We start from the raw sequence: 25,530 nt of genomic DNA on the forward strand, positions 1-25,530 counted from the left end.
GAGCTGCTGTGCTGACTGGAATGGCAAAATGTCTTAGTTAATGCAGCTTCAAGCTCACAGTGTTCCAAGTGGCATCAATCAGAGCATAATCTGGGGTCATGTTAACAGAAAGCAAGTGTCCAACTAGGCAGATAAATTATTTTACCATTCTCAGTGAAAGCTAGTGTTAGCGTGGGCATATATGTTATTCCATTGTCATTCATCTTATTCCAATCACTTGGTTTGATAACCCCAAAACCCATTTCTGTGGAGCAGTGCACCTTGTTATCTGCTCTTGCTCTCACACCATTTGTTCCATCTACTGTAGCATAAGTCCATTACTGTGATGAGGAAAGGGGTGTTGAATCAAAGAAGCTGATGGCGGCTGGCCGTGCTCCAGACGGACTGGCACAGGGTGTGCCAGTCCGTTGGTGTGTGTGTGTGTGTGTGTGTGTTTCGTCATCTTTATGGGAAAACGCATATTCTGCTGATTCAGAAGTGTGCAGTTTGCTGTATTTGATTACTCGAGGTCTGACAGAGAGAAACTGAGATCTGTGGACCCAGTTAAGACTTTTACAAGCACAAAGTGTTCTTCATAATAGATTAAGCAACCTTCTGGGTTACTTGGGTCTGTATGTATCCTAATATGCAATACACATGAAATGTGTTTTTAATTTTTCTGCTTAAAATGTTTGGGTAGCATGAAAGTTTTACATTAAGGCCCATGCATATATTCATCAAAACTTACTCTAAAATCATGTCATACAGACACAAACACGATTTTTGTTCTGACTCAAAATAAAATTTTTGTCTTGTTAACTTTCCTCAAATCATCTTCCTTGTAGAATTTTGACATTCTAGCTGTCAGATCCATTCCAAACGGGAACGTGTCGAGGGTTACTGTTTCCTTTCAGAGTCATTGTTAGAAAACATAGTCAAAGCTGCCTGTGCTGGGGTTTTTTTCATTCTCATTCAGCTTCAAAGACACGTACCAGGGCTGTCTGTCTCACCCTGACGTTCCACTCAGTCACTCCCCTTCTCCTCTTCTGTCCTCTGTCATTTTACAGCAGTGTGTCCCGTGAAGGACACCGATCTTTAAAAACGGTAATCAGGTTATGTTGATGTAGCTTTCAAAGCATGCTGTCCTTCCTCTGTTCGGAACTAAAAGGATGTAAATAAAACGCTGACCCTGAACTTCCTAATCCCTATGATGTGATTGTCTGTCTGTGATTTCAGCATGTACTGCTGGGCTTCAAGTTCATTCTCACCTTCCTCATCCAAGATGTTCCCAAACACATCCAGGACAAACTGGCCCGTCTGGAGTTTGAATCATTGGAGGCCCTCAAGAAGAAGGTAAAGTCTGACTCTGCTCTTACTTTCTTCACTTTGTTACCACTCAGCAAGTTACTACCTGTCCTGTGACATTCGTTGACAACAATAAAAGGCTGATGGGGCAATATCATAACCCTGCCAGGCAGGCAGGCAACATGAACACCAAAGTTTATGAACATGATAACTCGAGAACGAAGTGATGTAGGATTTTCAATTTGATACTGTAGGTATATCAACTAGAAATCTCAGATGAGTTTGCCTCGACCTCAAGGTCAAAGTCAGAGGTCGTGTTTTCTGAAAGTCTTGTGAATGTCATAACTTGGGAATGAAGCGATGTAGGATTTTCAAATTGATACCATAGGTTTATCTACTATGAGGCTGAGGGGTACCACGAGCCACACGCCAGTATTTTTTGCAATTTTCTTTTCACTTTGCTTAGTGGAAGGAGTCCTCATCACCAGAGGACTCTGTTTGTAGTAAATGGTGTCAGCAAGAAACACAAAGAACAGTTTCCCATCTGGGAACAAGAAGTGATCTGAACTTGGTTTTACCAATACATAAAGTAAAGTTGTTGTTGTTGTTAGTTGGAATGGACCGAGTTCTGATCTGATATGCTACCTTTGCTGTGGGTATAAGGAGAGTGAAAGTAAACAAGCAAGTGAGGAAACATCTTTATCTGATCTTTTCAGACCTGCAGGCTCACTTTGAAGATATTTCACACACAATGCACATACTACTATACCAACAGCTTCTGTCTGGAGGTTTGCAAACATTTTTTACATTACTTGAAGATGGTCAGACTGCTCAAATTCTGTGCTTAGCTTCCTTCATCCTACATTTGATCTACTGCTAGCTGATGTTGTTGTGTGAATAAGTAAACCCAGAATAACACAGAGCAGGATTTATTTCTTTGCACTGTGCATCGACTCATTGTTACTGATATTCGATCCAGCTTTTTGGGTCAGTGTCAGACTTATATCCAATCCAAATATCAGAGTATCCCTAATAAGGCCTGGAAGTTTGAGGGTTCTGCACAGTATCTTAGCTATTCCCCAGGACTGCACTCTGCATTCTGGACAGAGACCTCTGATGTAATCTCTTATTGCCACTCAACCCACTTTGGACTTTACCTTCCACATTTGGTTCATTTGTTCCTTTAGCCCCCAATACTATTCTACGGTCTATTTTCTCATTTTTCTTCTTCCTCATGTTGCTGTCCACTGAGTCTGCCACATCTAAACACAACTGCAGTCTTATGTACCTTGTCAATCACCATAATGTCTGATTGGTTGGCCAGCAACTGCTTGTCTGTCCCACTGGACATTAACCCTGTTCTTCTCAACCACCTTTGGTGGTGTCTCTCATTGAGACTTGAGGACTTCTAATGCATTTCACAGATGTTGCTGTAGATTGCTCAGTCCACAGTTCCCAGCTTGCATCTTACATCCTGCTACTATGTGTTGGCTGGTGCTAGATTCCTGCCTCTCTGGATTTGGTGCTTGTGAGGAGTTTTTCTGTCTGGACATCAGTGGCTTCAATCTTTGACCTTCGGGCATCTTTATCATGGTTCCTCTTGACCTGTGGGATACTTAGGTACTTGTAGCTGTCCTGTATGTCTGCTCTTCCGCTTTCTGGTAGATCGACTCCTTCAGTTCAGTCCGAATGAGGATTGTGGTGAAGTGAATCAGTAAGTCAATGACTTGCTCACTCCTGGTATACAGCTTGGAAGTCATCTGAGGAGTCGTACTGGAGGAGGCTAATCGTCACTCCAGTCTTGCTAACCACCAATGCACAAACATTCAATCAGCCAGTTAAAAACAGGAACAACTCAGTACATTTAGGCATGCAGGCATGGTCAAGATGATCTGCTGAAGTTCAAACCAAGTACTGAATGTGACTTTAAATACAGCATGGTTATTGGTACAAGACTGGGTGGTCTGAGTATTTCAGAAACTGCTGATCTACTGGGAGTTCCCACATAACCATCCGTAGGGTTTGTAGAGAATGGTCCAAAAAAGAGAAAATATCCAGTGAGCAACATTTCTCTGGGTGATAATGCATTTTTGCTTAGTGATATTTTGTTGGCACACTTTGGGCCCCTTACTACCAACGGAGTATTGTTTAAATGCCACAACCTACCTGAGTATTGTTTCTGACCATGTTCATCCCTTTATGACCACAGTGTACTAATCTTTTGCTGGTTTCTTGTACCAGGATAACTTGTCATGTCACATTGCTCAAATCATCTCAAACAGTTGACTGTACGCAGATGGCCGCCACAGTCACCAGATCACAGTTCAGTAGAATACCTTTAAGTTGTGGTTGAATGTTCAGCTGACAAATCGGCACCAACTGCATAATAGTATCAAGTCAATATAGACCAAATTATGTGGTGAATGCTTCAAGCTACCACAAAAAAATTAAGACTGTTCTGAAGGGCATCCAAGCTGGTGCTAGCAAGGTATACCTAATTAAGTGTGGTGGAAATGGTTTTGAATAACACGGTCAGTGTATGTGTATGTAATGTCTGTGAGCAAAAATCTCGGGCTTCTCTAATCAATATTTATTTCTACCAGTTTGAGTGTATATTCCTAATATCATCATCTCAGGAACACAGCTCTGTGGATAAGCATAGGAACCCCACTTACATGACATTTCTCATATAGTTATTTACTCAACATGCATTATGATGTGCTTGTATGTAGTAGCTGTTGTGAAGTCTTAGATGTACAAGAGCAGAGAGGTTGTGTATATCTCCATAACAACGTACAGCTCCAGAGCTTCCCATTCAGCATTAAGGAGAGCTCTCAATGTCTGTCTCAGACCACTTTACTGAAGATAAATGGTGTGCCCTATGCTAATAGTATTGATACGGCTCCACAGTAAAGCAGTGGCTTTCTGTGTGCCACAGCTATTTGTTTGATGTGGACTGACAGAGCTGAGTGCTTCTCTGATGAGCTGTTGGATCGTCATTTCTTTCATATGGTCTTTACTGCCCTTCAGTATGTTGCTGCTCCTCTATATATTGCTGTTTTATGGTCTGACTTATTACATACCATTTGCCAGTCTTACCAGAAGAACTTTGAATAATTAACGGTTCTTTTTATACTCACTATGAAAATAGATTATATTTCATCAGTTGTTACCACAGATATATTGAAAATATAACCACATCATGCTGTTTGCTTCCTGACAGAATATTCATCTTTAATTGGTCTGTTTCATGTACACACTCTCCTATTAACCAGTGATGTTGGCTTTAATTTGTGGTCTCTTGCTTCTGCAGAGACAGCTCCACGGAGGGTGAGTAGCTCACACGCTGTGTGAGATTCCGGAGACTCTTTTGTGTTTTCACTGCCGAGCACTTGGTTGATATTTAATTACTTATAAAGTTGGCTACTCACCGTGTATTCTAATACTGATGTTTTTGATGTGAGTTTGTGATCTAACAAGCTGAGATGTGTGATGCTGTGATACTACAGTTAACAGTTTAGTAAGAGAACCACTTAATGCTCATAATCAAGGTGGAAAACAGATGCTGGTGATTCACCTGTCAGCATGAAAGAAGATTCCTGCCGTAGCATCTGAGCGAATGAATGACTCCTTGAATATGAACTGTATATCCTAGGCTTCTCCTACCTTGTCAGCCTTGTTTCTAGTAGATATCAGTCTGACTGTCCTCAGAAAGACAGCCATTCAGATAGAATGGTTGTCTGCTACTTAAGGCAAGCTGCTACATTAATGTAGTAACTGAAGTAGTCAGACATGCTGTGTCGGAGGTTGGAGGCCAATCGTGTAGACATCTTGGGTAGAAGAAGCTACCTGAGAAATTGCATATTACAAAACAAGCAGACATTGATTCCTGTTCTCAGTCTGAACCAGAAGTTCTGACCTGAAGCTCTAAAGCTGAAGCAGCTCTTTACAAGACTGTGCCGCACACAAATCTGATGCACATGTAACATCAATCCTCTGATGTTCCTATAGCAGAACTCCAATTTAGATTATGAGCTGCGTAAACCGAAGTTTCATCTCAAGTGAACCATAAGAGTAAAATCATTCTGTAATAACCATATGCAACAAACATCCTTCTTTTTTCTGTAATAATTGTGAAGAAGTTCAAGAACATTCTGAAGCTTTTCACATTTATTAAGGAATCATTTAGAAATTCAGGCAGATGTGTAATTTCAACAGTTTTGTTGTACATACTCTATGGTGCAAAATCATAAGAATATTTATGCTGAGAGTTTTACAGATCCACAGAGTCTGTGTTTAGAAGTCAGGAGAATGTGTACATCCTATTTTTGCACTTGGTTTTGCTTTGTTTGGCTTTTTTACACTCAGGTTGTTGCTATGTCACAACAAAACATCAATATATGACGAGTAGGAAGTGACACTGTTGCTATAACTCAGTGTGTCATATGCTACTGCCAAGGGACCCCTCATGTGTACATGTGATACACCAGTGGTTTTGGCACGATCCATGTTTGTGAGCCGGTTTGCCTTTAGTTTGGTCGGGCTGGCTGAGAGCCACAGAGCTTTTTAAACTCACTTAGTGAAACGGTTTTTCCAGCATGACAGCTGGACTAATTCACTTGAGAACCAGATCAATAAGAGAGTTCTAGGATTTATGGTTTAAGTTCATTAAATTTGAAAATCGGAAAGAAGTGTTTGATTAGACTAAAACGGAACATGAAGCTCTCTCCCTCATGCTACTCTATAGAATAATAATGTGGTGGGGTGAAATGCATTCAGACATAGAGGGTATCATAGTGTGTATGCAGCATGGACTCGTTTGGAGAACTTGTGCAAGGATCTCAGATTCCCACAGGAGATACTTGAGCCGACGGATTAGCAGCTTTCTTGGCTGCACTTCTTCAGCTACATGTCACCTTGCTCTGCACCACCATCTGAACACATCAGTCACAGCAGACTGAAGGGCCAGCACAAGATCCTGCCATAGTTTAACCCTGCTGTCATTAGGAAGAGAACTGGTAGATACGTGTCACACTGATGCCATCCATGTGGATACATGTCTGACTTTCCAGGACTGCGTGTAGAGTGTTTTTCTGTAGCTCTGTTCTAAACACGGCACATACACACATCTAAACCCCAAATACTCCCATCTTTTGGGAGTATTTGGGGGGTTTTTTAGCTCCTCCCTCAGGGTAGGTACTCTCAAGTACCTCACACTGTGTTACATCTGTATGATGTTTGATCTAGAGGTGTCCCCAGAGTTCTTTGGTCCCAAACAAAAATGTCTTTGTTGGTCACGTGTGTCGCGAGGGTTGACTCTGGTGTGGAAGGTGGGCTAGCTTATTTTAGCGTTTATTTTACTCATGTTGTAGCTTCAGTTAAACTCCACAGTAATGTAACTAGTCTGAGTTTAGGATCAGTGTAAGGTTAGAGTAAGGCTGGGCACTAATTATGGTAAAGGTTTAAATAAGTCGCTGTGAAATATCTAGTGTAACGCCCTCTAAACACATGGAGACACAACTCTGTGTGTGTTTGTGTGGGGTTTTTAAGTCCTGCTTTCTGTCCTTGCTGATGAATACTGACATGTTCGAACTATTAGCAGGGCTAGCAGTGGCTCTGGGTTCAGAGATGAAGGTCTGTAGACAGCACTGTGAGCAACAGATGATGTTTTATCTAAGATTTTCATCGTAATGAGCTGTGTTTGTATCAAGGCAGGATCTTGATTCAAACTGTCATTTGAATTGTTAATCTGTGGTTTTAGAATATAAAATGCGTGAAAAACCATTTTTCAAAAATATATTTGTTTTTCAAAATAAATGAATCAACTTGTAGTTTCATTTTTTTGTTTTTAACAGGATATCCATTACTTTTACTTTTTATAAAAGCAGATTGTCTGAAAAGGCAAAACACATTTGTGTCGGTGTAGCTGTCAGCCTTTGAAGTAAATACTGTCTCCTCTAACAAGTAGGATAAACTGCAACAGTAGGAAGCAAACATCTTGTTATGAATATGATTGGAACACTTCAGTACTGTATTCGAGGCAGTTGGTTGTCTGAAATAAATACACACCATGGAGTGTGACGCACTGCAACAAAAGCCACAGCCTTGCTTTAATGTGCTCAGCTGGACCTGTGCTAATAGTGTTTTTAGCCCTCAGTGTGGACACGGCATCACCGTCTTTGTCTGTCAGTTTATGCAAAACTTTGTAAGAACTACTTTGCTGACTCAAGACCACGTGTTCATACATATATGTACACTTTCTAGCTTTGATCATTCATCCTGCTTGTCAGTGTGAACATTTCACAGTCCATCCACCCACCCAGACCTCTAGCACGTCCTGGGTCTGCCCCAGGGTCTTCTCAGATCACATGTAAGGCATCCAGGAGGTATGCTGGTCAAATGTCAGAACCACCGTTATTGGCTCCTTTTTATTGTGAAGGAGTAGCAGCTCTATTCTGAGCTCTTATTGAATGACTCAGTTTCTTGCCCCATTGCTGAGGATGAGCTCAGACACCCTTTCTCAGCCACTTCTATCTGTAGAAGTACTTCTGTTTCACTTTTCCAGGCATTAGCTCCAGCTCATTGCTGTAGGTGAAGGGTAGGAATGTAGATCAACCACTAAATCGACAGATTCACCTTTGGGCTAAGATATCTGTAGACATGCTGCCCCAATCTGCCTGTCAGTCTGCCGATGACAGTGCCCTCTACTAACACAGCAACTCGTTCACTACCCAGAAAAAGCAATCCACCTTTATCTGACTAACAACAGTGGCCTGTCTCTGTCCTGGATGATGCAAGTATCCCTTATGTGGAGGTAACAATAAAACTGAATTATAATAATTAAACAGTTGAAAACTTATTTGCTACACTGTGTCCAGTCTGCAAGGATTACATTTAACTTGTATCATGTAAAACCAGGCTTTAGATTTTGTTTGCATTAGAATACATTAATTAACCTCTTGCCAGAAGCTCGGAGGAATTAGTTGATTAAAACATGAGTTTGCCAAGATCAGCATTAAGGGAAGAGGGACATCTTCAAAGTCCTGCGCAGTAATTTCTTAAAGTGTGACCTGGAACTGTTAAGGCCAGCTTGAACCAAAAACTGTCCGCACTATTAGACTACACCTCCATTTAGTCTGTATATGTCCTCATCTCTGTGCTCCTTTGTGACCTTGTGGAAAAAGTTCCAGCAGGCAGACCTGTGGGGTTTGGAAAGCTGTGACAAAATCAGATCTGTGACAGAGGATCAGGTTTTTGCTTACAGTGTAACTAAAGCTTGTAGATGAGCTACACTGTCCTGTGGTCCTCTTAGAGAAACATGTAGTTGGCAGAGCAGTAGCGATTTGTTGTTTTGCTTGTCTGATCCCGAGAGCCAGTCCTCACTCTCTGACAGGCTCCATCTGCAGGAGAATGACCAGACCCCACAGCCAAACATGTAATAAAATGTGAATAAAAAAAATCCAGGTCCTCTCACTGCTCACAACATAATGTCATTTTAGGAAACAGAAACACTGTGGGAGACTTATAAAACAGGTATCACCATCCAATAAAGTGGAGTTTACATGAACCCTGCAGGGGAACATTGTGTGCAAGACTGAGAAATGGAAAACAAAGCACTTGTCATGGCTACCTTCCTTATTCAGTTCAAACATCTCAACTCTTCCTACCATCATCTTTGTTTTCAAGCTGTTACAAACCAGAGCAACCCAGTCTTTAGTCTCAGATTATTTCTGAGCTACTTAAAGGGTTTGACTGCTTTGGGGACTACAAGCAACTACAAACACAGCTCCAATCAACGTCATATTATTGTGGTGTAGAAAACCGTCTGCAAAGCAAACAGAGGTTGAAATATTTGTTCTTCACCTCAACAGTAACACTTCAGCGATCTGCAGAAAGAAAAAAATGACGCCAATGCAGAAGTGCCTTAAACCTGCATTTTAACTGAAAGCCACCAGATGGCGATAGCTGTGTCCCATAGGAGTCTACAGGAAAACAGCTTTCTGACTCGACCTCTATAGACACTTTTTCTATGAGGTTAAGGTCTTAATAAATGGTAAATGGCCTGTATTTGTATAGCACTTTTACTAGCCCCGCCTAAGGACCCCAAAGCGCTTTACATACCCAGTCATCCACCCATTCACACACTGGTGGAGGCAAGCTACAGTTGTAGCCACAGCTGCCCTGGGGCAGACTGACAGAAGCGAGGCTGCCATATCGCACCATCGGCCCTTCTGGCCAACACCAGTAAGCGGTAGGTGAAGTGTCTTGCCCAAGGACACAACGACCGAGACTGTCCGAGCCGGGGCTCGAACCGGCAACCTTCCGATTACAAGGCGGGCTCCAAACTCTTGAGCCACGATTAATAACACAGTTTTATTCATATTTAATAAAATTTCAACAAATAATCCGTGGTAACTTTACTTTAAAGGTGAGCGGAGGAGCAAGTAGTTTCACTGCAACACTAAGAGTAAACGACTGCAGCAGCAGCAGCCTGCTAATGTCCAAAACTCCTTCCGACCAGAATTTAGTGTGAAGGACTAGCTCTGCTTTCATTCCACTAATATGAATACCTAACATGAGCTGCCCTTTTTATATTACTAACCACACATGCACACAGAGGGGGTTTTTTGCAGTAAACTGAATGAATGTTGCTGTTTGTCTTCTGTGTTTCAGAAAATGCTGGAAGCCTCACAGCTCAGTAAGACTATCCAGTGAGGAGGATAGGTGTGCCTGCAGATACTGATGATGACACACTGTGGTTTACATCACTGTTTTGAACTTCACTCTACATGTGTATGTATTTACAAGAACAAAAGTGTTACCTTTGGAGTTGCGTGGCTGTTGTTTCCCCCACTCCCTCCTCCCCCACACTGGTTTGCACTGTTAATCTGCAATATCTTCACTGCACCATTGACTAGTTTTACAGTTTTGTGACGCGTACATGACGGTTGATTCAGGTTCATTGCGGTGTACCAAATGTTATTACGTTGCTCTTTAAATTGGATGTACTGTAATGAGGTTTTGTGTTGCAGTGGTGTGTGTACAGGAGATGAGATAAATGGGTCATATGTTCAAATCACCGAGGGAGGCTGTACACATGATATACTGTAGAAAATATCGATTTTATATCCAAGTCTTTTGATTAAGTAATTTCTGTTCTGTTCTGTTCTGTTGTTCTGCCGCTGAAGTCACTTTGGGTTTGGTTCAGTGTTCAAATGTTAAACTTTGTGAACTGCAGTTAGAATAAATAAGGAGTTCTAAGCCTTCAGGATGTAATAACTAATAACCACCTGACCTGATTGTATCTCACCTCAACTATTTAATCTGCTTTTTATCCTCAGCACAGAAAGTATGGAGGAAAAAAGGCCAAAAAGATTTAAAGGTCCAATGCAGCCTGAGCTCTAATTGTGAAATGAAATCACTGAATGATCTGTAGTAGTGCACAGAGCTGAATTTATTGTGTACTTTAGTTTTGGGGCCATAGTGTTGTACAGCTTGCATAAATACAGTACTGTGCAAAAGTTTTAGGGAGGTGAGAAAAAATGCTTTAAACAAAGAATGCTTTCAAAAATGGAAGTGTTATCATTTATTTTTATCAATCAACAAAATGCAGTGAAAAAGAGAAATCTAAATCAAATCAATATTTGGTGTGACCACCATTTGCCTTCTTCTAGGTACACTTGCACACAGTTTTTGAAGGAACTTGGCTGGCAGGTTGTTCCAAACATCTTAGAGAACTAACCACAGATCTTCTGTGGATGTAGGCTTCCTCACATCCTTCTGTATCTTCATGTAATCCCAGACACACTCGATGATGTTGGGATCAGGGCTCTGTGGGGGCTGTACCATCACTTCTTGTTCTTCAGTACGCTGAAGATGGTTCTTAATGACTTTGGCTGTATGTTTGGGGTCGTTGTCCTGCTGCAAGAATATATTTGGGGCCAATAAACAATCATTTATATTTCTGAAAGCATTCTTTGTCTACAGCATTTTTTCCACACCTGCCTAAAACCTTTGCACAGTACTGTACATAAATTTGGAAAAATATAAACATGTAATTTGGCCACAGTCCACAAAGAGTTTCCTCAAAGGCTGACTGAGAAAACACTAACAATTCATATGGACTTTTTAGAGCTGCAGTGGAGCCTCAGGTTCTCTCTGCAGGAACATGCATTAAAAAAAACGAACAAAAAAAAAAACCATCCTGCATCCGGTTAGCATGCTATCCACATCGAATAGTATGTGTCATTTACCTTGTGAAAGTCTGCTGACATAAAGCAAGTGCTGAGAGCAACCTTTGTAATCTTAACGATTTTACTTTGAAATCTAAAATTTTGGTTTTATTTTTTTATATTTTAATATGAATTTCACACGTGATCATTGAGTTAACCATGAAACCACGATCATCATATCTAAGTGGATTTGATCCTGATGTAAGTTAGTTTGGTCTGTAACATGGCAAAACTCTAAATTACCTTCACACATCAACTCACACAGAAGTCTTTAAAAGTAAAGTTTAGAATGCGCATTTATCAACATGACCGGTTCTTCAGTAAATGTTAAATCTCATGATATGATCCATGTCTTGGCCTTTGCTTCCATACCCAAGAGATGTTATTGAGCCGTCTTAGAGCGGGATGTGATGTTTTCAGCATATTATAACTATGGTGTTATTTTTTTTTTAAATGCACTCTTGTAAAACTCCCAGGTGCCTTGGAGTGCAATGCAGTCCCAAATATTTGCTTTTATATGCTCCATTTACATGGCAAAAACATGTAACAGCAGATTTGAATCATCCCATGCTTGAATAAAGTCACAACCAAAGAAACCAGCTGTATCTGCTCTGCGTTTGTATTTATTGGAAATGTCCCATCTCAGTCCAACTGCTCTTTATTCCTGGTTGATGCCGTTTGTGAGGACAGGAAATGGAGAGCTCATAAAATGATCAACTCTGAATAAAGCTGTACCGCGCCATCTGCTCTGGAAACTTCTTGGTTACTTGAGCTGTAAGGCGGAGAGCTGAGGTTGCCAAACGTAGAGAGTAAACCTCCTCGGTGTCAGGCAGCCCGTTAATCACCACTTGCTGCTTTTCAACACCTTCACTGACCTGGATCACACATATGCTGACCCACACGGATTAAAAAGCTGTGCCTATTAATTGATGCTTTTACATTTTATTTTTTTATTGTTGTGTAGTGACAGTACTACCCGAGCCCCTCTAAAAATGCCAGCTTGAACCAAGGTGGTGGACTAAGGAAGTGAGTAAATGGTAAAGCAGATCTGTGAAGCTTTAAGAGCCAGTTAATCTGGAATCTGTGAGGAACTCCAATCAAGAAACTATTGGTTATATTGATTTTCAAATCAGCGAATCATTTCTAATATTAACATTCTTGTCCACATTTTTTTTTCCCCCACACGCCAAACTGGTCAGGACAGACGTTTTAAAAAGAAAGACCCGGAGACTTGAGAGTAACAGACAGTTTTCCACATTTTATTTTTTGATATTACCATAGCTATATGTAACATCTGACAACAGGTATCAACTACAGAATAATACACTGAAAATTTGTCAGTTCCAACTCAACCATTTTTCTTCTTCTTCTGTTGCTTTTTGGTCCGGTTACATTTCTGCCCCTGATTCTCTCCTCAGTGTCATTGAATGTCAAACATTGAAACACATGCACGTCATTCACCTGGATACAGCTGAGTAAGACAACAGTCAAACAGACCCGACGGTATGAACAGAATCGTGTCGTTTTTCCTCACGCGGCTTTATTTTTTTTTTTAGCTGAGACACCCATACGGTATTACTACAGTAATTATCATAAGGCTAGATTACTGTACAGCTATGCACCAAAAGGTTCACTCGGCTGTTCTAGATAAAGAGCACCGTATTTACAACTCTATTTACATTTGGTTTTTAAAAACAAATCTCAGACGACAACCAAAGAGAGAAAATATTTAAAACATTCCTTGTTTTTCATTTTTTTTCCCGAGTCTGAAGCAGCTGCTGTGTGAGGCTGCACGAGTTTGGAATCTAAAAAAAAAAAGAAGAAACTAATGAAGTGTTTCTGTACAGATAGCTGCAACACACGGTATAGCTTATTGCCAATGCCCTTAAAGAATTCCCCCATTTTCCCTTTCCTCTCTCTTACTTTCGTTTGTTTGTCTTTACAGCCAGCTCCAAAAGCCGGAAGGCGCGAGGCTCTGTCTCGTGCGCGCTTCCTGCCGGTTTACCCAGGGCGTGCGCTTCTCAAAGCTTCACACCCGCCCACCCATCATAAAAAATAAAACATTTTCAAACATCAGATTGCTCAAAAAGATGTACAAGTTTTAAAAAATAAACTTTCTTTTTCACTGTATATACATACGCTGCACCCTCATGTACACTTAACTTTGGGGGGGCGTGAGTGCAGGCGGGACCACGGCTGCAGGACAACGCTGGTTAACCCGTGAGAAACAGCACGACTTCTGCACCCACTCCTCAAAACGTGCTCTGACTTTCATCTCAGTCACGATTGCAGACAAACGCGGTGTGACTGAAGTAACACACACAAACTCGTAATTTCAGGTGTTTCTGTATGGAGTCGGGTGTATGGTTTGTAGAGATGCAGCTCCTATTAAAAGGCACAAACTGACAATGGGGTTTTTCCCCTTTCTTCAATCACAGCTACTGACTGACACGTATCATTTAAGACAAACTGTCTACAAAACCGAACACAGAAACATCTAAAAATCACTAAAACCTTTGTTTAAAGTGTCCAATGTCAGCAATTAAGAAATCTTTTAACAGATAGATGCTATTTACGAAAAAAACAAAACAAAAACAGTGTAAAATGTCTAGAACATTCAACAAATCCTCCCAACTGAAGTACAGTGGAGGGAGCAACATGGTTTTGGCTGCTGGATGTCCTGAAGAAGAAATGTACGACAATAATGCAATGAAGGTGTTTTTTTTCCCCCTCTCTCTTCTCATCAGTCTTTTATTGGATAATTTCTCATTCAGCTACAATGTAACCAGATATGACATTCAGGAAAGTGACAGCATTCAGAGAATATAGAAACAGAAATGTGAGAGTTATGACTTCTGCTCCTAAGCCCATAGAGCCAATCAACAATTTACAAAGTTCTGTTTCATCTATATCCTCCTGAGAACCGAGGGGGTGAAAAAGTATCTTTCAGTTTAACTTTTGTCCACTACAGAGGGCATGATGAATAAATTTTAACAGTCACCTCAAGTTGCTTTATATTGTTAAGACCCCGCAATATTCGAGAGAAAACTCCAGCAATCTGTTAATTCCCTATGAGCAAGCAAGAGACGATGGTGGGAAGGAAAATCTCCTTTTTAACAGGAAGAAACCTCCAGCTGAACCAAACTCAGGAGGGCCGGTCATCTGCCTAGAGCTACGTAGGAAAAACATATTGGACACAGAGGCATGGTGCATGCACAGTACAAAGATAACTGCAGGGTAACTGGGCGAAGTCACCAAAGTTTTAAAGCGGTGTTTATTTGTCTTGGCTGGTGACTGGTTTTTATATCTGGGCAAAAGCAAATTTAGATGGGGACTTCAAGTTAAATGGATTATTAAAGAGGTTCCAAGACTTAAATCTACAAGGGCTCTGATGTAACCAAGTACTTTTTTCTCTTCTACACATTTAGAAGAGAATATCAGTGCAGCAGTCCACAATGAGGCTGATATGGCAAAATAATAACAAAAAAAATCTGATCAACAATTGGGTGCTGAGGTGTTTTAGCACTGCTGTTTAATGATGACATCACAGAAATATGAAGCCTCACGGTATGTGATGACGACACAGTCAGTTCTAAAAGATATTTTGCAGAAACGTTTGTCCAGCATGAAATTTTCCTTTGCTTTTGGTGTGAAGGCACCATCAGAAGCAGCGTTAGGAAACACGATGGAGGTTGTTCTTGCGAAACGAGGTTCAACATAGTCAGAGGAGCTACTTTTTTCAAGCCTGCACTGAGAGATTCTGTTTAAAAGAAAGGCACGAGAAGTGTGTGTTATTGAGATGAACATTGGAGCACATTTTAGGAGGAGTTGCTGCAGAAATTCTGATCATTCTTCAGGGTTAAGCAGCTGTGTGTCTCTTGCAGCAACAGCTAGGTTAATGGCGGCCGAACCCAATATGTTCCGTCAATAAACAACACAAAATCATGTGAATAAAAAAATAAGAACACCTCATTTTAAATGTGTGGTCAGCAGGAACTCTTCCAAACCTGTTTGTTCATCTTGCTACAGTATCAATGCAATGCTGCCCTCACATACACACACTTCTTCCCACCAGCTTCTGCCTGTGTGTGTGTATTTTATTTAAAAGCTGAAAGCGTGCCGCCTCTGTAAAGAGACACTGGTACAGATTTAAAGGGTTATGACCAACAGTTTCCACCGAGCTCAATTCAGCAGAGGATACATGGTTCTTAAAAAAAGAACAGAAAACAGATTGTCTGAGTGCAATACAGAGCCCAGAGTGGAGTGAAAAGTCACCATCTCCTCTCCCCTCCATGGACAGAGGAGATCAGATATGCTGAACGGACTCAAACGAATGGAATCCACTTTATGTTTTTCTATTTATCATCAGTGATGTTACTGGCAGCTAACGTTCAGGGGGGAGCGAAGGTTCGAGGTAATGGAGGGAGAAGTGTGAGTTTGAGTTGTATCAATAAGCAGGCGTCCCCGTCCCTCTCCTCTGCCAGCTGCCTGCTATAGCTGCAACTACAAGTTCTTGTTATTTCGATTTTTAAACCTGGAGTGTTTGGACCACTGATATATTGAGAAAGAAGCTTTGATTTGATGACAATCGGAAAAAGTTATGAGACTAAAGTTTTAATTTTACAAGGAAAAGGGTCAAAATATTACAAGTGAAAAAACCCCATGAAGTCAAAAATGGCCATTTTAAGAAGAAATTAAGTATTTTACAAGGTCAAAGGAGAAAGAAGTTACTCTTTAAAAAGGCCATAATAATTTAATTTTATAAGAAAAAAAAATATATTTCAGCTCTTTAAAATAATTAGTATTGACAACTGTGTTAAACACTTTGAGCCTGCTGTAATCACTACATGTTGCTCTGATGTCCTCTCAAATTCACTCAGGGGGTCTGCTGAGATTATCAAATCTGTTGCTGACATGGAGAAGTTTTGTTTAGTTTTTTCTTTTTCGGTGTCTCAGTCTTGTGAATGGGAACCCAATCGGTCCACCCTTGAATTAAATTACTTTTAAGAATCAGCTGTTAGCAGCACAGCTAGCACAAATTGGAGTTGTTACTGAAAATCAATTAAATCTGGAAATCTGCCATCATTGATGAATTATTTCCAGTAGCCCCTCCCACACCCACAGGTGTATGCTGTGCTGATTTTAGACCCCATGAAAAATGAGGCGCTTTTGTCCCCCCATTCAAATGAAAAACAGCTGAAATTTTCTACTATATTCAGTAAAGCTTTTTAAATGTTGTTTTGCTTGAAGTACTTATATGAGACTGATCAATCATTCTGAGTGAGCTGGTCCCACGAAAGTGGTAATGTAAACCAAACTGTCACTGTACCCTTGAGTTGTGTAAAAGCAGTAGTTTTCCAAGAACATCTTCCTGAAAGCTGCAACGCCACTCAAAATTTCTGACTTCCAGACTAAACTACTAAACTGCACATCAGTTATTTAAGACCTTTGTAAAGAATGATTTACCTTCTTGTCACAGTGGATGAATCAAATGTATACAAGTTTTGTTTTGTTTTTTTTGCACCTGCACATTTGCTGCATGCTGACTGTAAATAGGTTATTTCATTGTTCCATTTACCCATCTGTTGGTATTACTTCTTATCTAGCTCCAGCTGATATTTATTATCACCTATTTTCTGATATTATTGTGAATTTTTGTTAGAAATAGTGAGCCAAAAATGTTAAGAAATTCAACTTTGTCTATATTAACCATCTTTCATTCTTTGGTTGACAAAGTGAAAGATTCTGTAATATGTTTTCAGTGAACCCTACAGGAATATAGTAGTTATAATAATGACCTCCTCCTAGAAAATGTAAACTTTATCTCAGAGTACAATCACTTTTTCTTCCCAACTTTCTCATACAATTACAACTTTTATATTTACAGGTTTGTAAAATTACAATTTTACCTCGTGGTATTTTCCTTTTTTTTTTTTTTTTAATTTACACTCCAATAAATACTTCTCAAAATGCTTTTCACAGTGGCCCTAATGCTCTGCTCTTTAAGTGGACCTATTCTGCCTTTCCTTCTTTTCTCATAAAGGTGCTGTTACATGAAACAGTACCTTTATGGGTAAAGGGTGACCTAACTAGTATGAAGTCAGTTAAATTAAAAAGGATAAGTAAGGATTATTTTAAACAGTGATTCATACAAAGCCGCTCTAATAGAATCCACGAATAAAAACCACAAAGCTGGAAATGAGCAGAACAGGTCCACTTTAAATGCAAGCCTCCTTATTTTAAATGCTCTAATACAGATCATTTAGAATGTCAAAGTGCAGTCAGGACACATAAAACGAGAATATAATGAAAAACATAAAAACACTAATAGACATTTATAATCACCCCAACAATTGGTAGGGAGCAGAGCACGGAACAAAAAGTGACAGGAGAGGTGGCCAGCTGAGAAGCAGGTGGTTGTGCGAGCTCAGCTACCTGCTACAGCAAACTAGACAGCAAGGTTCAAAAGCAGAGTAGTGTTCAAAGAAACTACCTGAAGCAGGAGGGGAAGAGTGACTGAGAAAACTTGGTGTCGGTGGGTCATGGTCCACAGGGTGTCAGCGAGCTTCAGATGACCTGGCAGCAGCTGGCTGGAGCTGAGGTACAGAGCAGGCCATCCCTGGAGCCTCCACCTCGCTGGATGTTGACAGAGATGGTCTTCTCGCACAGAGGTAGTTGAATCACGCTGTTCTTCAGGGTGCTCAGGTTGCTGTGAGTGATCCTGCCACCCGGGCCGCTGTGCGGCGCCGTTTTGCGGTTGTGGTGGTGTTGTGTGGCGTGGGTGCGAGGCAGGCCGGTGATAGTGGTAGTGGGGAGGGTGATGGTGTCCAGGCTCCCGGTGGACCCGATGCACATCCTCCAGGTGGACTTCTCCTGGATTTTCACACTCCCTCCTGAGAGGCTACGGGGGTCTATGATGAATTTCTCCCCACCCCCTCGACCACCCCTCCCAGCGTGGTGGTGCTGCAGCTGTGAGCTAAGGCACAAGCTCATCAGCTTGAGACTCTCCACCAGCTCAGCGCTGCGGCTTGCAGTGCGCGAGGCCCGGGGCTGAGAGCCGAGGGACGGGTTAGTAGTGCTACTGTTGTTACAACAACTGGAAGGGCTGTCTTGTCCTTTATTACCCCCACCCCTCCCCCACCCCCCCTCCTCCACTGCCACTCTGACCTCCCCGTTACCTCCCGCTCCAGGACTCCCCCTGTCTGGGCCAGAGGAGCCTCCTCCCTCTGTGGGGGGCTTCCCCTGCCCTGAGCTGCTGCCTCCACCGTTCCCCCCCTCGCTGCCAGGTGGCCCTTCACTGCTGTCCCTCCTGTTCCAGCTGTAGCCGAAGCCTGAGTCTTTATCCAGGCGCCTCCGGTGGCTCTCGGAGTCGTCGTCGCTCGTCTCAGAGCTTGAGCATGACGAGCCCCTTCCCTGACTCTTGCGCCGATGATAGCGCTTCTGCGTGGATCCCGGGGACGACGACGAGCTCAGAGTGCCGGCGTTCCCGGCCATGTTCATTTTGAGACGGCTGAGTTTGGGCGGCAGACCCTCATCCATGTCGAAGTCATCGTCAGACTCTCCCTCCTCTTCAAAGATCTGGTTGAGCACTGGGGCACTCTTCCTGGACGTAAGGCGGTTGGTGATGGAGGGGGGCTTCCGCCGCAGGATCACCTGAGTTGGTAGGGGAGACGGGTCCTGCTCTTCCTCCTCCTCTTCATCCTCCTCCACTCTGCCAAACAATCAGACATGACTGAGTTGACATTAGAATAAAACCACAAAGCAATGACAAAAAACTCGATCCTCTGTTTTATCCTCAGTTGCTCGATGGATCATTTGCTCTGTTAGACTACAGGGAGGACGGGACTATTACAGCTGCCATCTTCAGACGTCTCATTTTGTCTAGTTTCTGAATAAAAGTTCAAAATTCAATTTCTGACATAATACAAAGAAATTTAGCCTGAACATTTAAGAAGATACGAAATGCACTCATTGAAATAGAGTACAACTTATTGTTCTGCTTTCAGTTTTAGGGATACTGAGGACACAAAATAATGTTTCACTGTTGAAAACTGAGTCCAGAGATCAGACCTGAACAGGCAGGTTCGCTGCTTAGCTGCTGCTGAGGTGGAGGGAGTGGGAGCCCTGATGGTGCCGGGAGCAGGACCTGAAGCAGCAGCACACACTCCCTGAGGCAAGAAGAAAATACAAGAGCATGGGCATTAAAACAGGGTCCAAGTATGATCAGCTGCACTGTTTACAACTGAGAATAAGAAAGTAGCTGCAAATTGTGCTCTGTTCTGAAAATGACTCTCACTGCTGCTGTCCCTGCCTTTAGGCTTTACATACATACCCATGTGTAAAGTTTGAGGACCCAGAAAAGAACCACACACACAAATAGAACAAATTACTACAGAGGCAATAACAATCCTATTTACTCTCAGATGGTCCTACTAGCACTCATGTATTAAAAAAAAAAGCTTCATTTGACACAGACAAGGGATGATGATGACTGTACCTGTGCCGACCCTGGAGAGTCAGTCACCGTGCTCTCTTCGCGTCTGCCCAGCTCCATCATGGCTTTAGAGCGATGTCCATTGAGCAAGTTCTCTGCACTGCGAGCAGGGGACTGAGGGCCTCCTGCGTGAGAGATGGATGAAGCTGCTAAACTGTCCTCAATATCCTGGTGCATATCTACTCTGGTGGGCCAGGACTGCCTGTAGAGAAAAGAAAGAGGATTGCGTCATCAGTTGATACGTTTTCTTTGATCTTCAAAAGACTTTATAGTCAATTTACAGGGAGTGCAGAATTATTAGGCAAGTTGTATTTTTGAGGAATCATTTTATCATTGAACAACAACCATGTTCTCAATGAACCCAAAAAACTCATTAATATCAAAGCTGAATGTTTTTGGAAGTAGTTTTTAGTTTGTTTTTAGTTTTAGCTATTTTAGGGGGATATCTGTGTGTGCAGGTGACTATTACTGTGCATAATTATTAGGCAACTTAAAAACAAATATATACCCATTTCAATTATGGGTCAGTGAAACCAATATAACATCTCCACATTCACAAATATACATTTCTGACATTCAAAAACAAAACAAAAACAAATCAGCGACCAATATAGCCACCTTTCTTTGCAAGGACACTCAAAAGCCTGCCATCCATGGATTCTGTCAGTGTTTTGATCTGTTCACCATCAACATTGCGTGCAGCAGCAACCACAGCCTCCCAGACACTGTTCAGAGAGGTGTACTGTTTTCCCTCCTTGTAAATCTCACATTTGATGATGGACCACAGGTTCTCAATGGGGTTCAGATCAGGTGAACAAGGAGGCCATGTCATTAGTTTTTCTTCTTTTATACCCTTTCTTGCCAGCCACGCTGTGGAGTACTTGGACGCGTGTGATGGAGCATTGTCCTGCATGAAAATCATGTTTTTCTTGAAGGATGCAGACTTCTTCCTGTACCACTGCTTGAAGAAGGTGTCTTCCAGAAACTGGCAGTAGGACTGGGAGTTGAGCTTGACTCCATCCTCAACCCGAAAAGGCCCCACAAGCTCATCTTTGATGATACCAGCCCAAACCAGTACTCCACCTCCACCTTGCTGGCGTCTGAGTCGGACTGGAGCTTTCTGCCCTTTACCAATCCAGCCACGGGCCCATCCATCTGGCCCATCAAGACTCACTCTCATTTCATCAGTCCATAAAACCTTAGAAAAATCAGTCTTGAGATATTTCTTGGCCCAGTCTTGACGTTTCAGCTTGTGTGTCTTGTTCAGTGGTGGTCGTCTTTCAGCCTTTCTTACCTTGGCCATGTCTCTGAGTATTGCACACCTTGTGCTTTTGGGCACTCCAGTGATGTTGCAGCTCTGAAATATGGCCAAACTGGTGGCAAGTGGCATCTTGGCAGCTGCACGCTTGACTTTTCTCAGTTCATGGGCAGTTATTTTGCGCCTTGGTTTTTCCACACGCTTCTTGCGACCCTGTTGACTATTCTGAATGAAACGCTTGATTGTTCGATGATCACGCTTCAGAAGCTTTGCAATTTTAAGACTGCTGAATCCCTCTGCAAGATATCTCACTATTTTTGACTTTTCTGAGCCTGTCAAGTCCTTCTTTTGACCCATTTTGCCAAAGGAAAGGAAGTTGCCTAATAATTATGCACACCTGATATAGGGTGTTGATGTCATTAGACCACACCCCTTCTCATTACAGAGATGCACATCACCTAATATGCTTAATTGGTAGTAGGCTTTCGAGCCTATACAGCTTGGAGTAAGACAACATGCATGAAGAGGATGATGTGGACAAAATACTCATTTGCCTAATAATTCTGCACTCCCTGTATACTCTCCTCAAGTGACTTGGATAGTTATTTATACAGAATAGATCACTCAAATATAGACACCTAGAGAAGACAGGGACAACACAGGGATTACACTCTTGACTTCAAAATGATATACTGCTTGAATAAGATCATTACAGTATATAAGTGGGAAGAGATTTTAACTGGAGACATATGACGCAGGGTGCTTTTTTGGTCATCCAGTGCAATCACTTGCAGCAGTATCCAACTGTAGGTAATTAACAGTGAGGGCTTAGGGTTTGGAGCTGTGAGCATCTTTATAATTTTAACTATAAACAGTGTCCAATGTTTTGATCAAAATGTTCATCAGTGTTTGTAACCGCCAGACTAGATCATCTGGTTCACGGGTTATTGACCGTAAAACAACAAATGTGACCTTCACCTTAAGTACAGTTTGGCTGAAGAGAGCATTAAATTCTTTATCGATTAACTGACTGATCAACTTTATTTTGGTCCGACTATATAGCAGCTATATTTATTAAAGCTACACTCTGTTATATGGCAGCATCTGTTCCTTTTAAGTTACTATAAATTGATGTGGTAAACATTTGGATGTGGCTCTACTTTCTCTGTTATGGACGAGCGTGCACACAAACACAAAGTGGGATTACCTTCCTGGAGTCTAGAACAAGTAGACTAACTATATCAAAAGAATCATTCAAAATAAGCAGGGCCCCCCAAAAAAGTTCAGGATCGATAAATAAAGGTTTTTAAATAGAAAGCAAGGCTGAAATTAGCTCGTGTCTGTAGATAAATGAATGAGTGATAACTGATTTTGGAAAATGTTTAATGGAAATCATGGCTCTTCTTTTCAAATCAGGTTGACGAATCCAATTTCAGGTCATTACTGTGCTTTATTTATTTTACCATCCTCTAATAGAGCTGCCACAAAGGCCACATTGTATCTTTTTTCATTGTTAGCTAAACCACAGCCTCTCTATTCGGTGGTATAATGAATAATGCACTGATGAAACACAGTCTGTATGTGGAAGAAAAAAAGAAAGGAGCTTGTAAAGCAGATTAGTCAGTGATGCAGGGCAGAAAGACCAGTGAATGTCAGCCAGTGAAAATCGGAATATTCTTAGTAAAGTAAGACAGATTTTGGCAATAATACAGTTGTAACTAAAGCTCATGTTATCCGAGTAACACCAAATATAGTTTATAGAGTGTTTCAAATCAAAGAACAGGTCATTATTCAGTATGCAATCTGTTATACAGTTTATCCCATGAAGTGTCTCTATTAATAATGTAATTTCAAATCTGTGTTTTTACATCATCTGCATGTCACCCACAGCTCAAAATGCAGCTCAATTCTTCTTCACAAACAAGCGTACAGGACTTGGATCATTTCTGTGTCTCTGGCAGAAAACCATTTTGATAAGCGAAAGATACGATGTGTATGCTTCCTTCTTGAGAAAAACACGATCAAACTTCTAACAACTGCAATTCTTTTAATGGCCACTTGAGACTGGGTCCAAAAGTGAGCTAGACTCCATGTTAAAATACAGACATGCGCACAGCCTGGTACACAAAAGGAATTTGTCTCTAGTTTGTTTCACCCCTTATAGCTCAATGGATGTCGATGGATAAATGGTTTTAGAACTTGCCTAAAGTTAGGCCTTTCCACTCATGACTGGAGTCATTGAACTGGACATCTCTACCACATGCTACCGTCAGTAATTTTTTGTCTCGGTTTTGGTGAATGAAATTCTAGTATTTTATTTATTTAACACTAACTAAACATTCCCTTTATTTTAAATACACTGAAAACATGTTGGCTTTGTCATTGGCAATCCCAGATCCTTTTTTACAGGCCTTTAGGAATTAATGCATTTACACTAGGCTGGCACACTATCTGCATTAAGTGACAAACAGGGTTCAAGTAAACAGTTCTGCATTAAAAAAAAAAAAAAAGCATCACAGAGATAATGAGCACAGTAGAGTTCAAGCTGTGTGGTTTGATTTACTGACTGTTATGGTATTAACATTGTAGGGTAAGTGAGTTTTATTGTTTTCGTTTGCTTGCTGTATCCATAATGAGTATAGCCTTTGTTCAGGCTACCGGCTGGGAAAGCCAGAGGCATTGATCATATTGGCAGGCACAGAAAAACTTGAGTTTAGTAGTTTACTTTTTATGCTAGAATTAAGTCTCTCTTTCTTTTTGTTTGACTGTTAAATGTGCATTAAATCATGAATCAGTATCTTTTAAACCAGTGTTAAAATATATTTGTTAAACTGGTCACTGGTTCTCCTTCTGGCTGAATCTAACCTTTAACTGGCTGTATGTTTGGGGTTAGCATCACCGGAGAGCACCACGAGAGCAAAACTTTCTAAACATCCAAGACTTTATTTTAAATGCTACTTGTGTGTTATATTTACTTTCCAAGAAAATTAATTTAAAAAAATTAAGTCTTTTTGTATTTGTGTAATGATTCTAAGTGAGCAAATATTACATATATCAGTGTCATCTTACATAATGGCCTAAAATGATACCGACATGGAGAAATTCAGAGTGTTGTTATGTCACCTCAGGATATGCACAGATATATATTAGATCCATTGCCTTTGAACTAACAGCTTTATTTGAAGAAAAACAGCCTGGTGAACCCACTCCTGGAAGTTAGTGCTCACATGAAGGAGGTGAAACAAACAGTGAGGCAGAGCAATCCCCGAGGGCACACTTATGTGTCCATAAACAATTAATCCCACAAGAGAAGTCGCTCTGCTTCTGCTTACTTGAAATTCCATTTGCACAGGAAGCATGTCCCATTCATACAAGCACAGGCAACCATGTAGAGATGAATACATCTAAGGGTAAACACCAGTAACAATAACAGTTTCCATCTAGTTCCAGAAAGTTAAAAAACTTTTAGCCTGAGCCCTCTTTAAAAAAAACAGTCCCTGGTTTGTGTACATCAGGCCACGGATCAGTAACACGGGAGATGAGTTAAATGGAGTCACAGTCAAATGGAGAATCTGATAAAGATTTGATCTCTCAGTTTTTCTAGCAGCAGATAATGGCATCCTGATTTCACACACTGATACAGGTACCAGCTATGCAGGCCTAGAGATCATCATCAGCTCAGTATTCAGCCAGGTCACTGTTGCTACATACGCAGCACTGAAAATGTGATGACCCAAGCTGCTGTTTATATCATGTATCCGAGCTTTTTCAGCCATGAGCCCTTAAATACCTGTTGTTCCCAAATCTATACAATGATACAAACCTTGTCTTGCTACTAACTCAATGTTTTACTTTGGTTCTGTGTAGGTAGCAATGAGTGTTAAACCTAAAGCATTTCACAGACTCAGAACTGGATAGGGGAATGTGCAGGGAGTTTTACAACCACAGCAGTCCCGCTGAAGCCTCCTCACTCTTCTCTTCCGTATTTGTTCCTCTGCTTTGTCTCTCTTCCTTTTATAACCAAAGGAACAATGTTGGCAAGGCAACAAAGAGGAAATACTTGGGACAGCTAAAGGATGAACCAGGATATGTTCTCAGTTTTTAGTGATATGACAGCTGGCTGGATGGGAGCCTTTTTCACTTTAGAATTAGAAAAAATTGCAGTAATGGAAAAATCAAGACAAAGGGTGAGCTTTAAAAGGTTGTGAAGAATATGCTAATGACTTAGACCACCTCCTCTGCACCGTCCCCCCTGAGCTCAG

At 41.3% G+C, this 25,530-nt stretch overlaps 2 protein-coding genes across 9 annotated transcripts in view; one reads left to right on the forward strand and one right to left on the reverse strand.

The window, feature by feature from the left end:
• Nucleotides 1-25,530, forward strand: part of ano10a (anoctamin 10a) — an 85,642-nt gene that overhangs the window by 26,307 nt on the left and 33,805 nt on the right. For 2 of the 5 annotated variants that reach the window (XM_025911152.1, XM_025911153.1), the window contains one exon: nt 1,216-1,332. In XM_025911152.1, the coding sequence (XP_025766937.1) occupies nt 1,216-1,332 (117 nt within the window). Of the gene's footprint in view, nt 1-1,046; nt 1,077-1,215; nt 1,333-4,597; nt 4,615-9,957; nt 12,109-25,530 lie in introns of those variants that run through there. The other 3 variants (XM_005463986.4, XM_005463988.4, XM_025911154.1) reach the window with 3 other exon arrangements.
• snrka (SNF related kinase a) overlaps nt 12,755-25,530 on the reverse strand; it is a 70,406-nt gene continuing 57,630 nt past the window's right edge. For 3 of the 4 annotated variants that reach the window (XM_013266542.3, XM_013266541.3, XM_013266543.3), the window contains exons 6-8: nt 20,014-20,212; nt 19,587-19,684; nt 12,755-19,227 (exon numbers count right to left, since the gene is read on the reverse strand). In XM_013266542.3, coding sequence (XP_013121996.2) covers nt 18,084-19,227; nt 19,587-19,684; nt 20,014-20,212 — 1,441 coding nt within the window. In that variant the 3' untranslated portion in view covers nt 12,755-18,083. The remainder of the gene's footprint in view (nt 19,228-19,586; nt 19,685-20,013; nt 20,213-25,530) is intronic. The other variant, XR_002063780.2, reaches the window with a different exon arrangement.

The sequence above is a fragment of the Oreochromis niloticus genome, linkage group LG11 (genome assembly GCF_001858045.2).
Source record: "Oreochromis niloticus isolate F11D_XX linkage group LG11, O_niloticus_UMD_NMBU, whole genome shotgun sequence".
Classification (NCBI taxonomy): Eukaryota; Metazoa; Chordata; class Actinopteri; order Cichliformes; family Cichlidae; genus Oreochromis; species Oreochromis niloticus.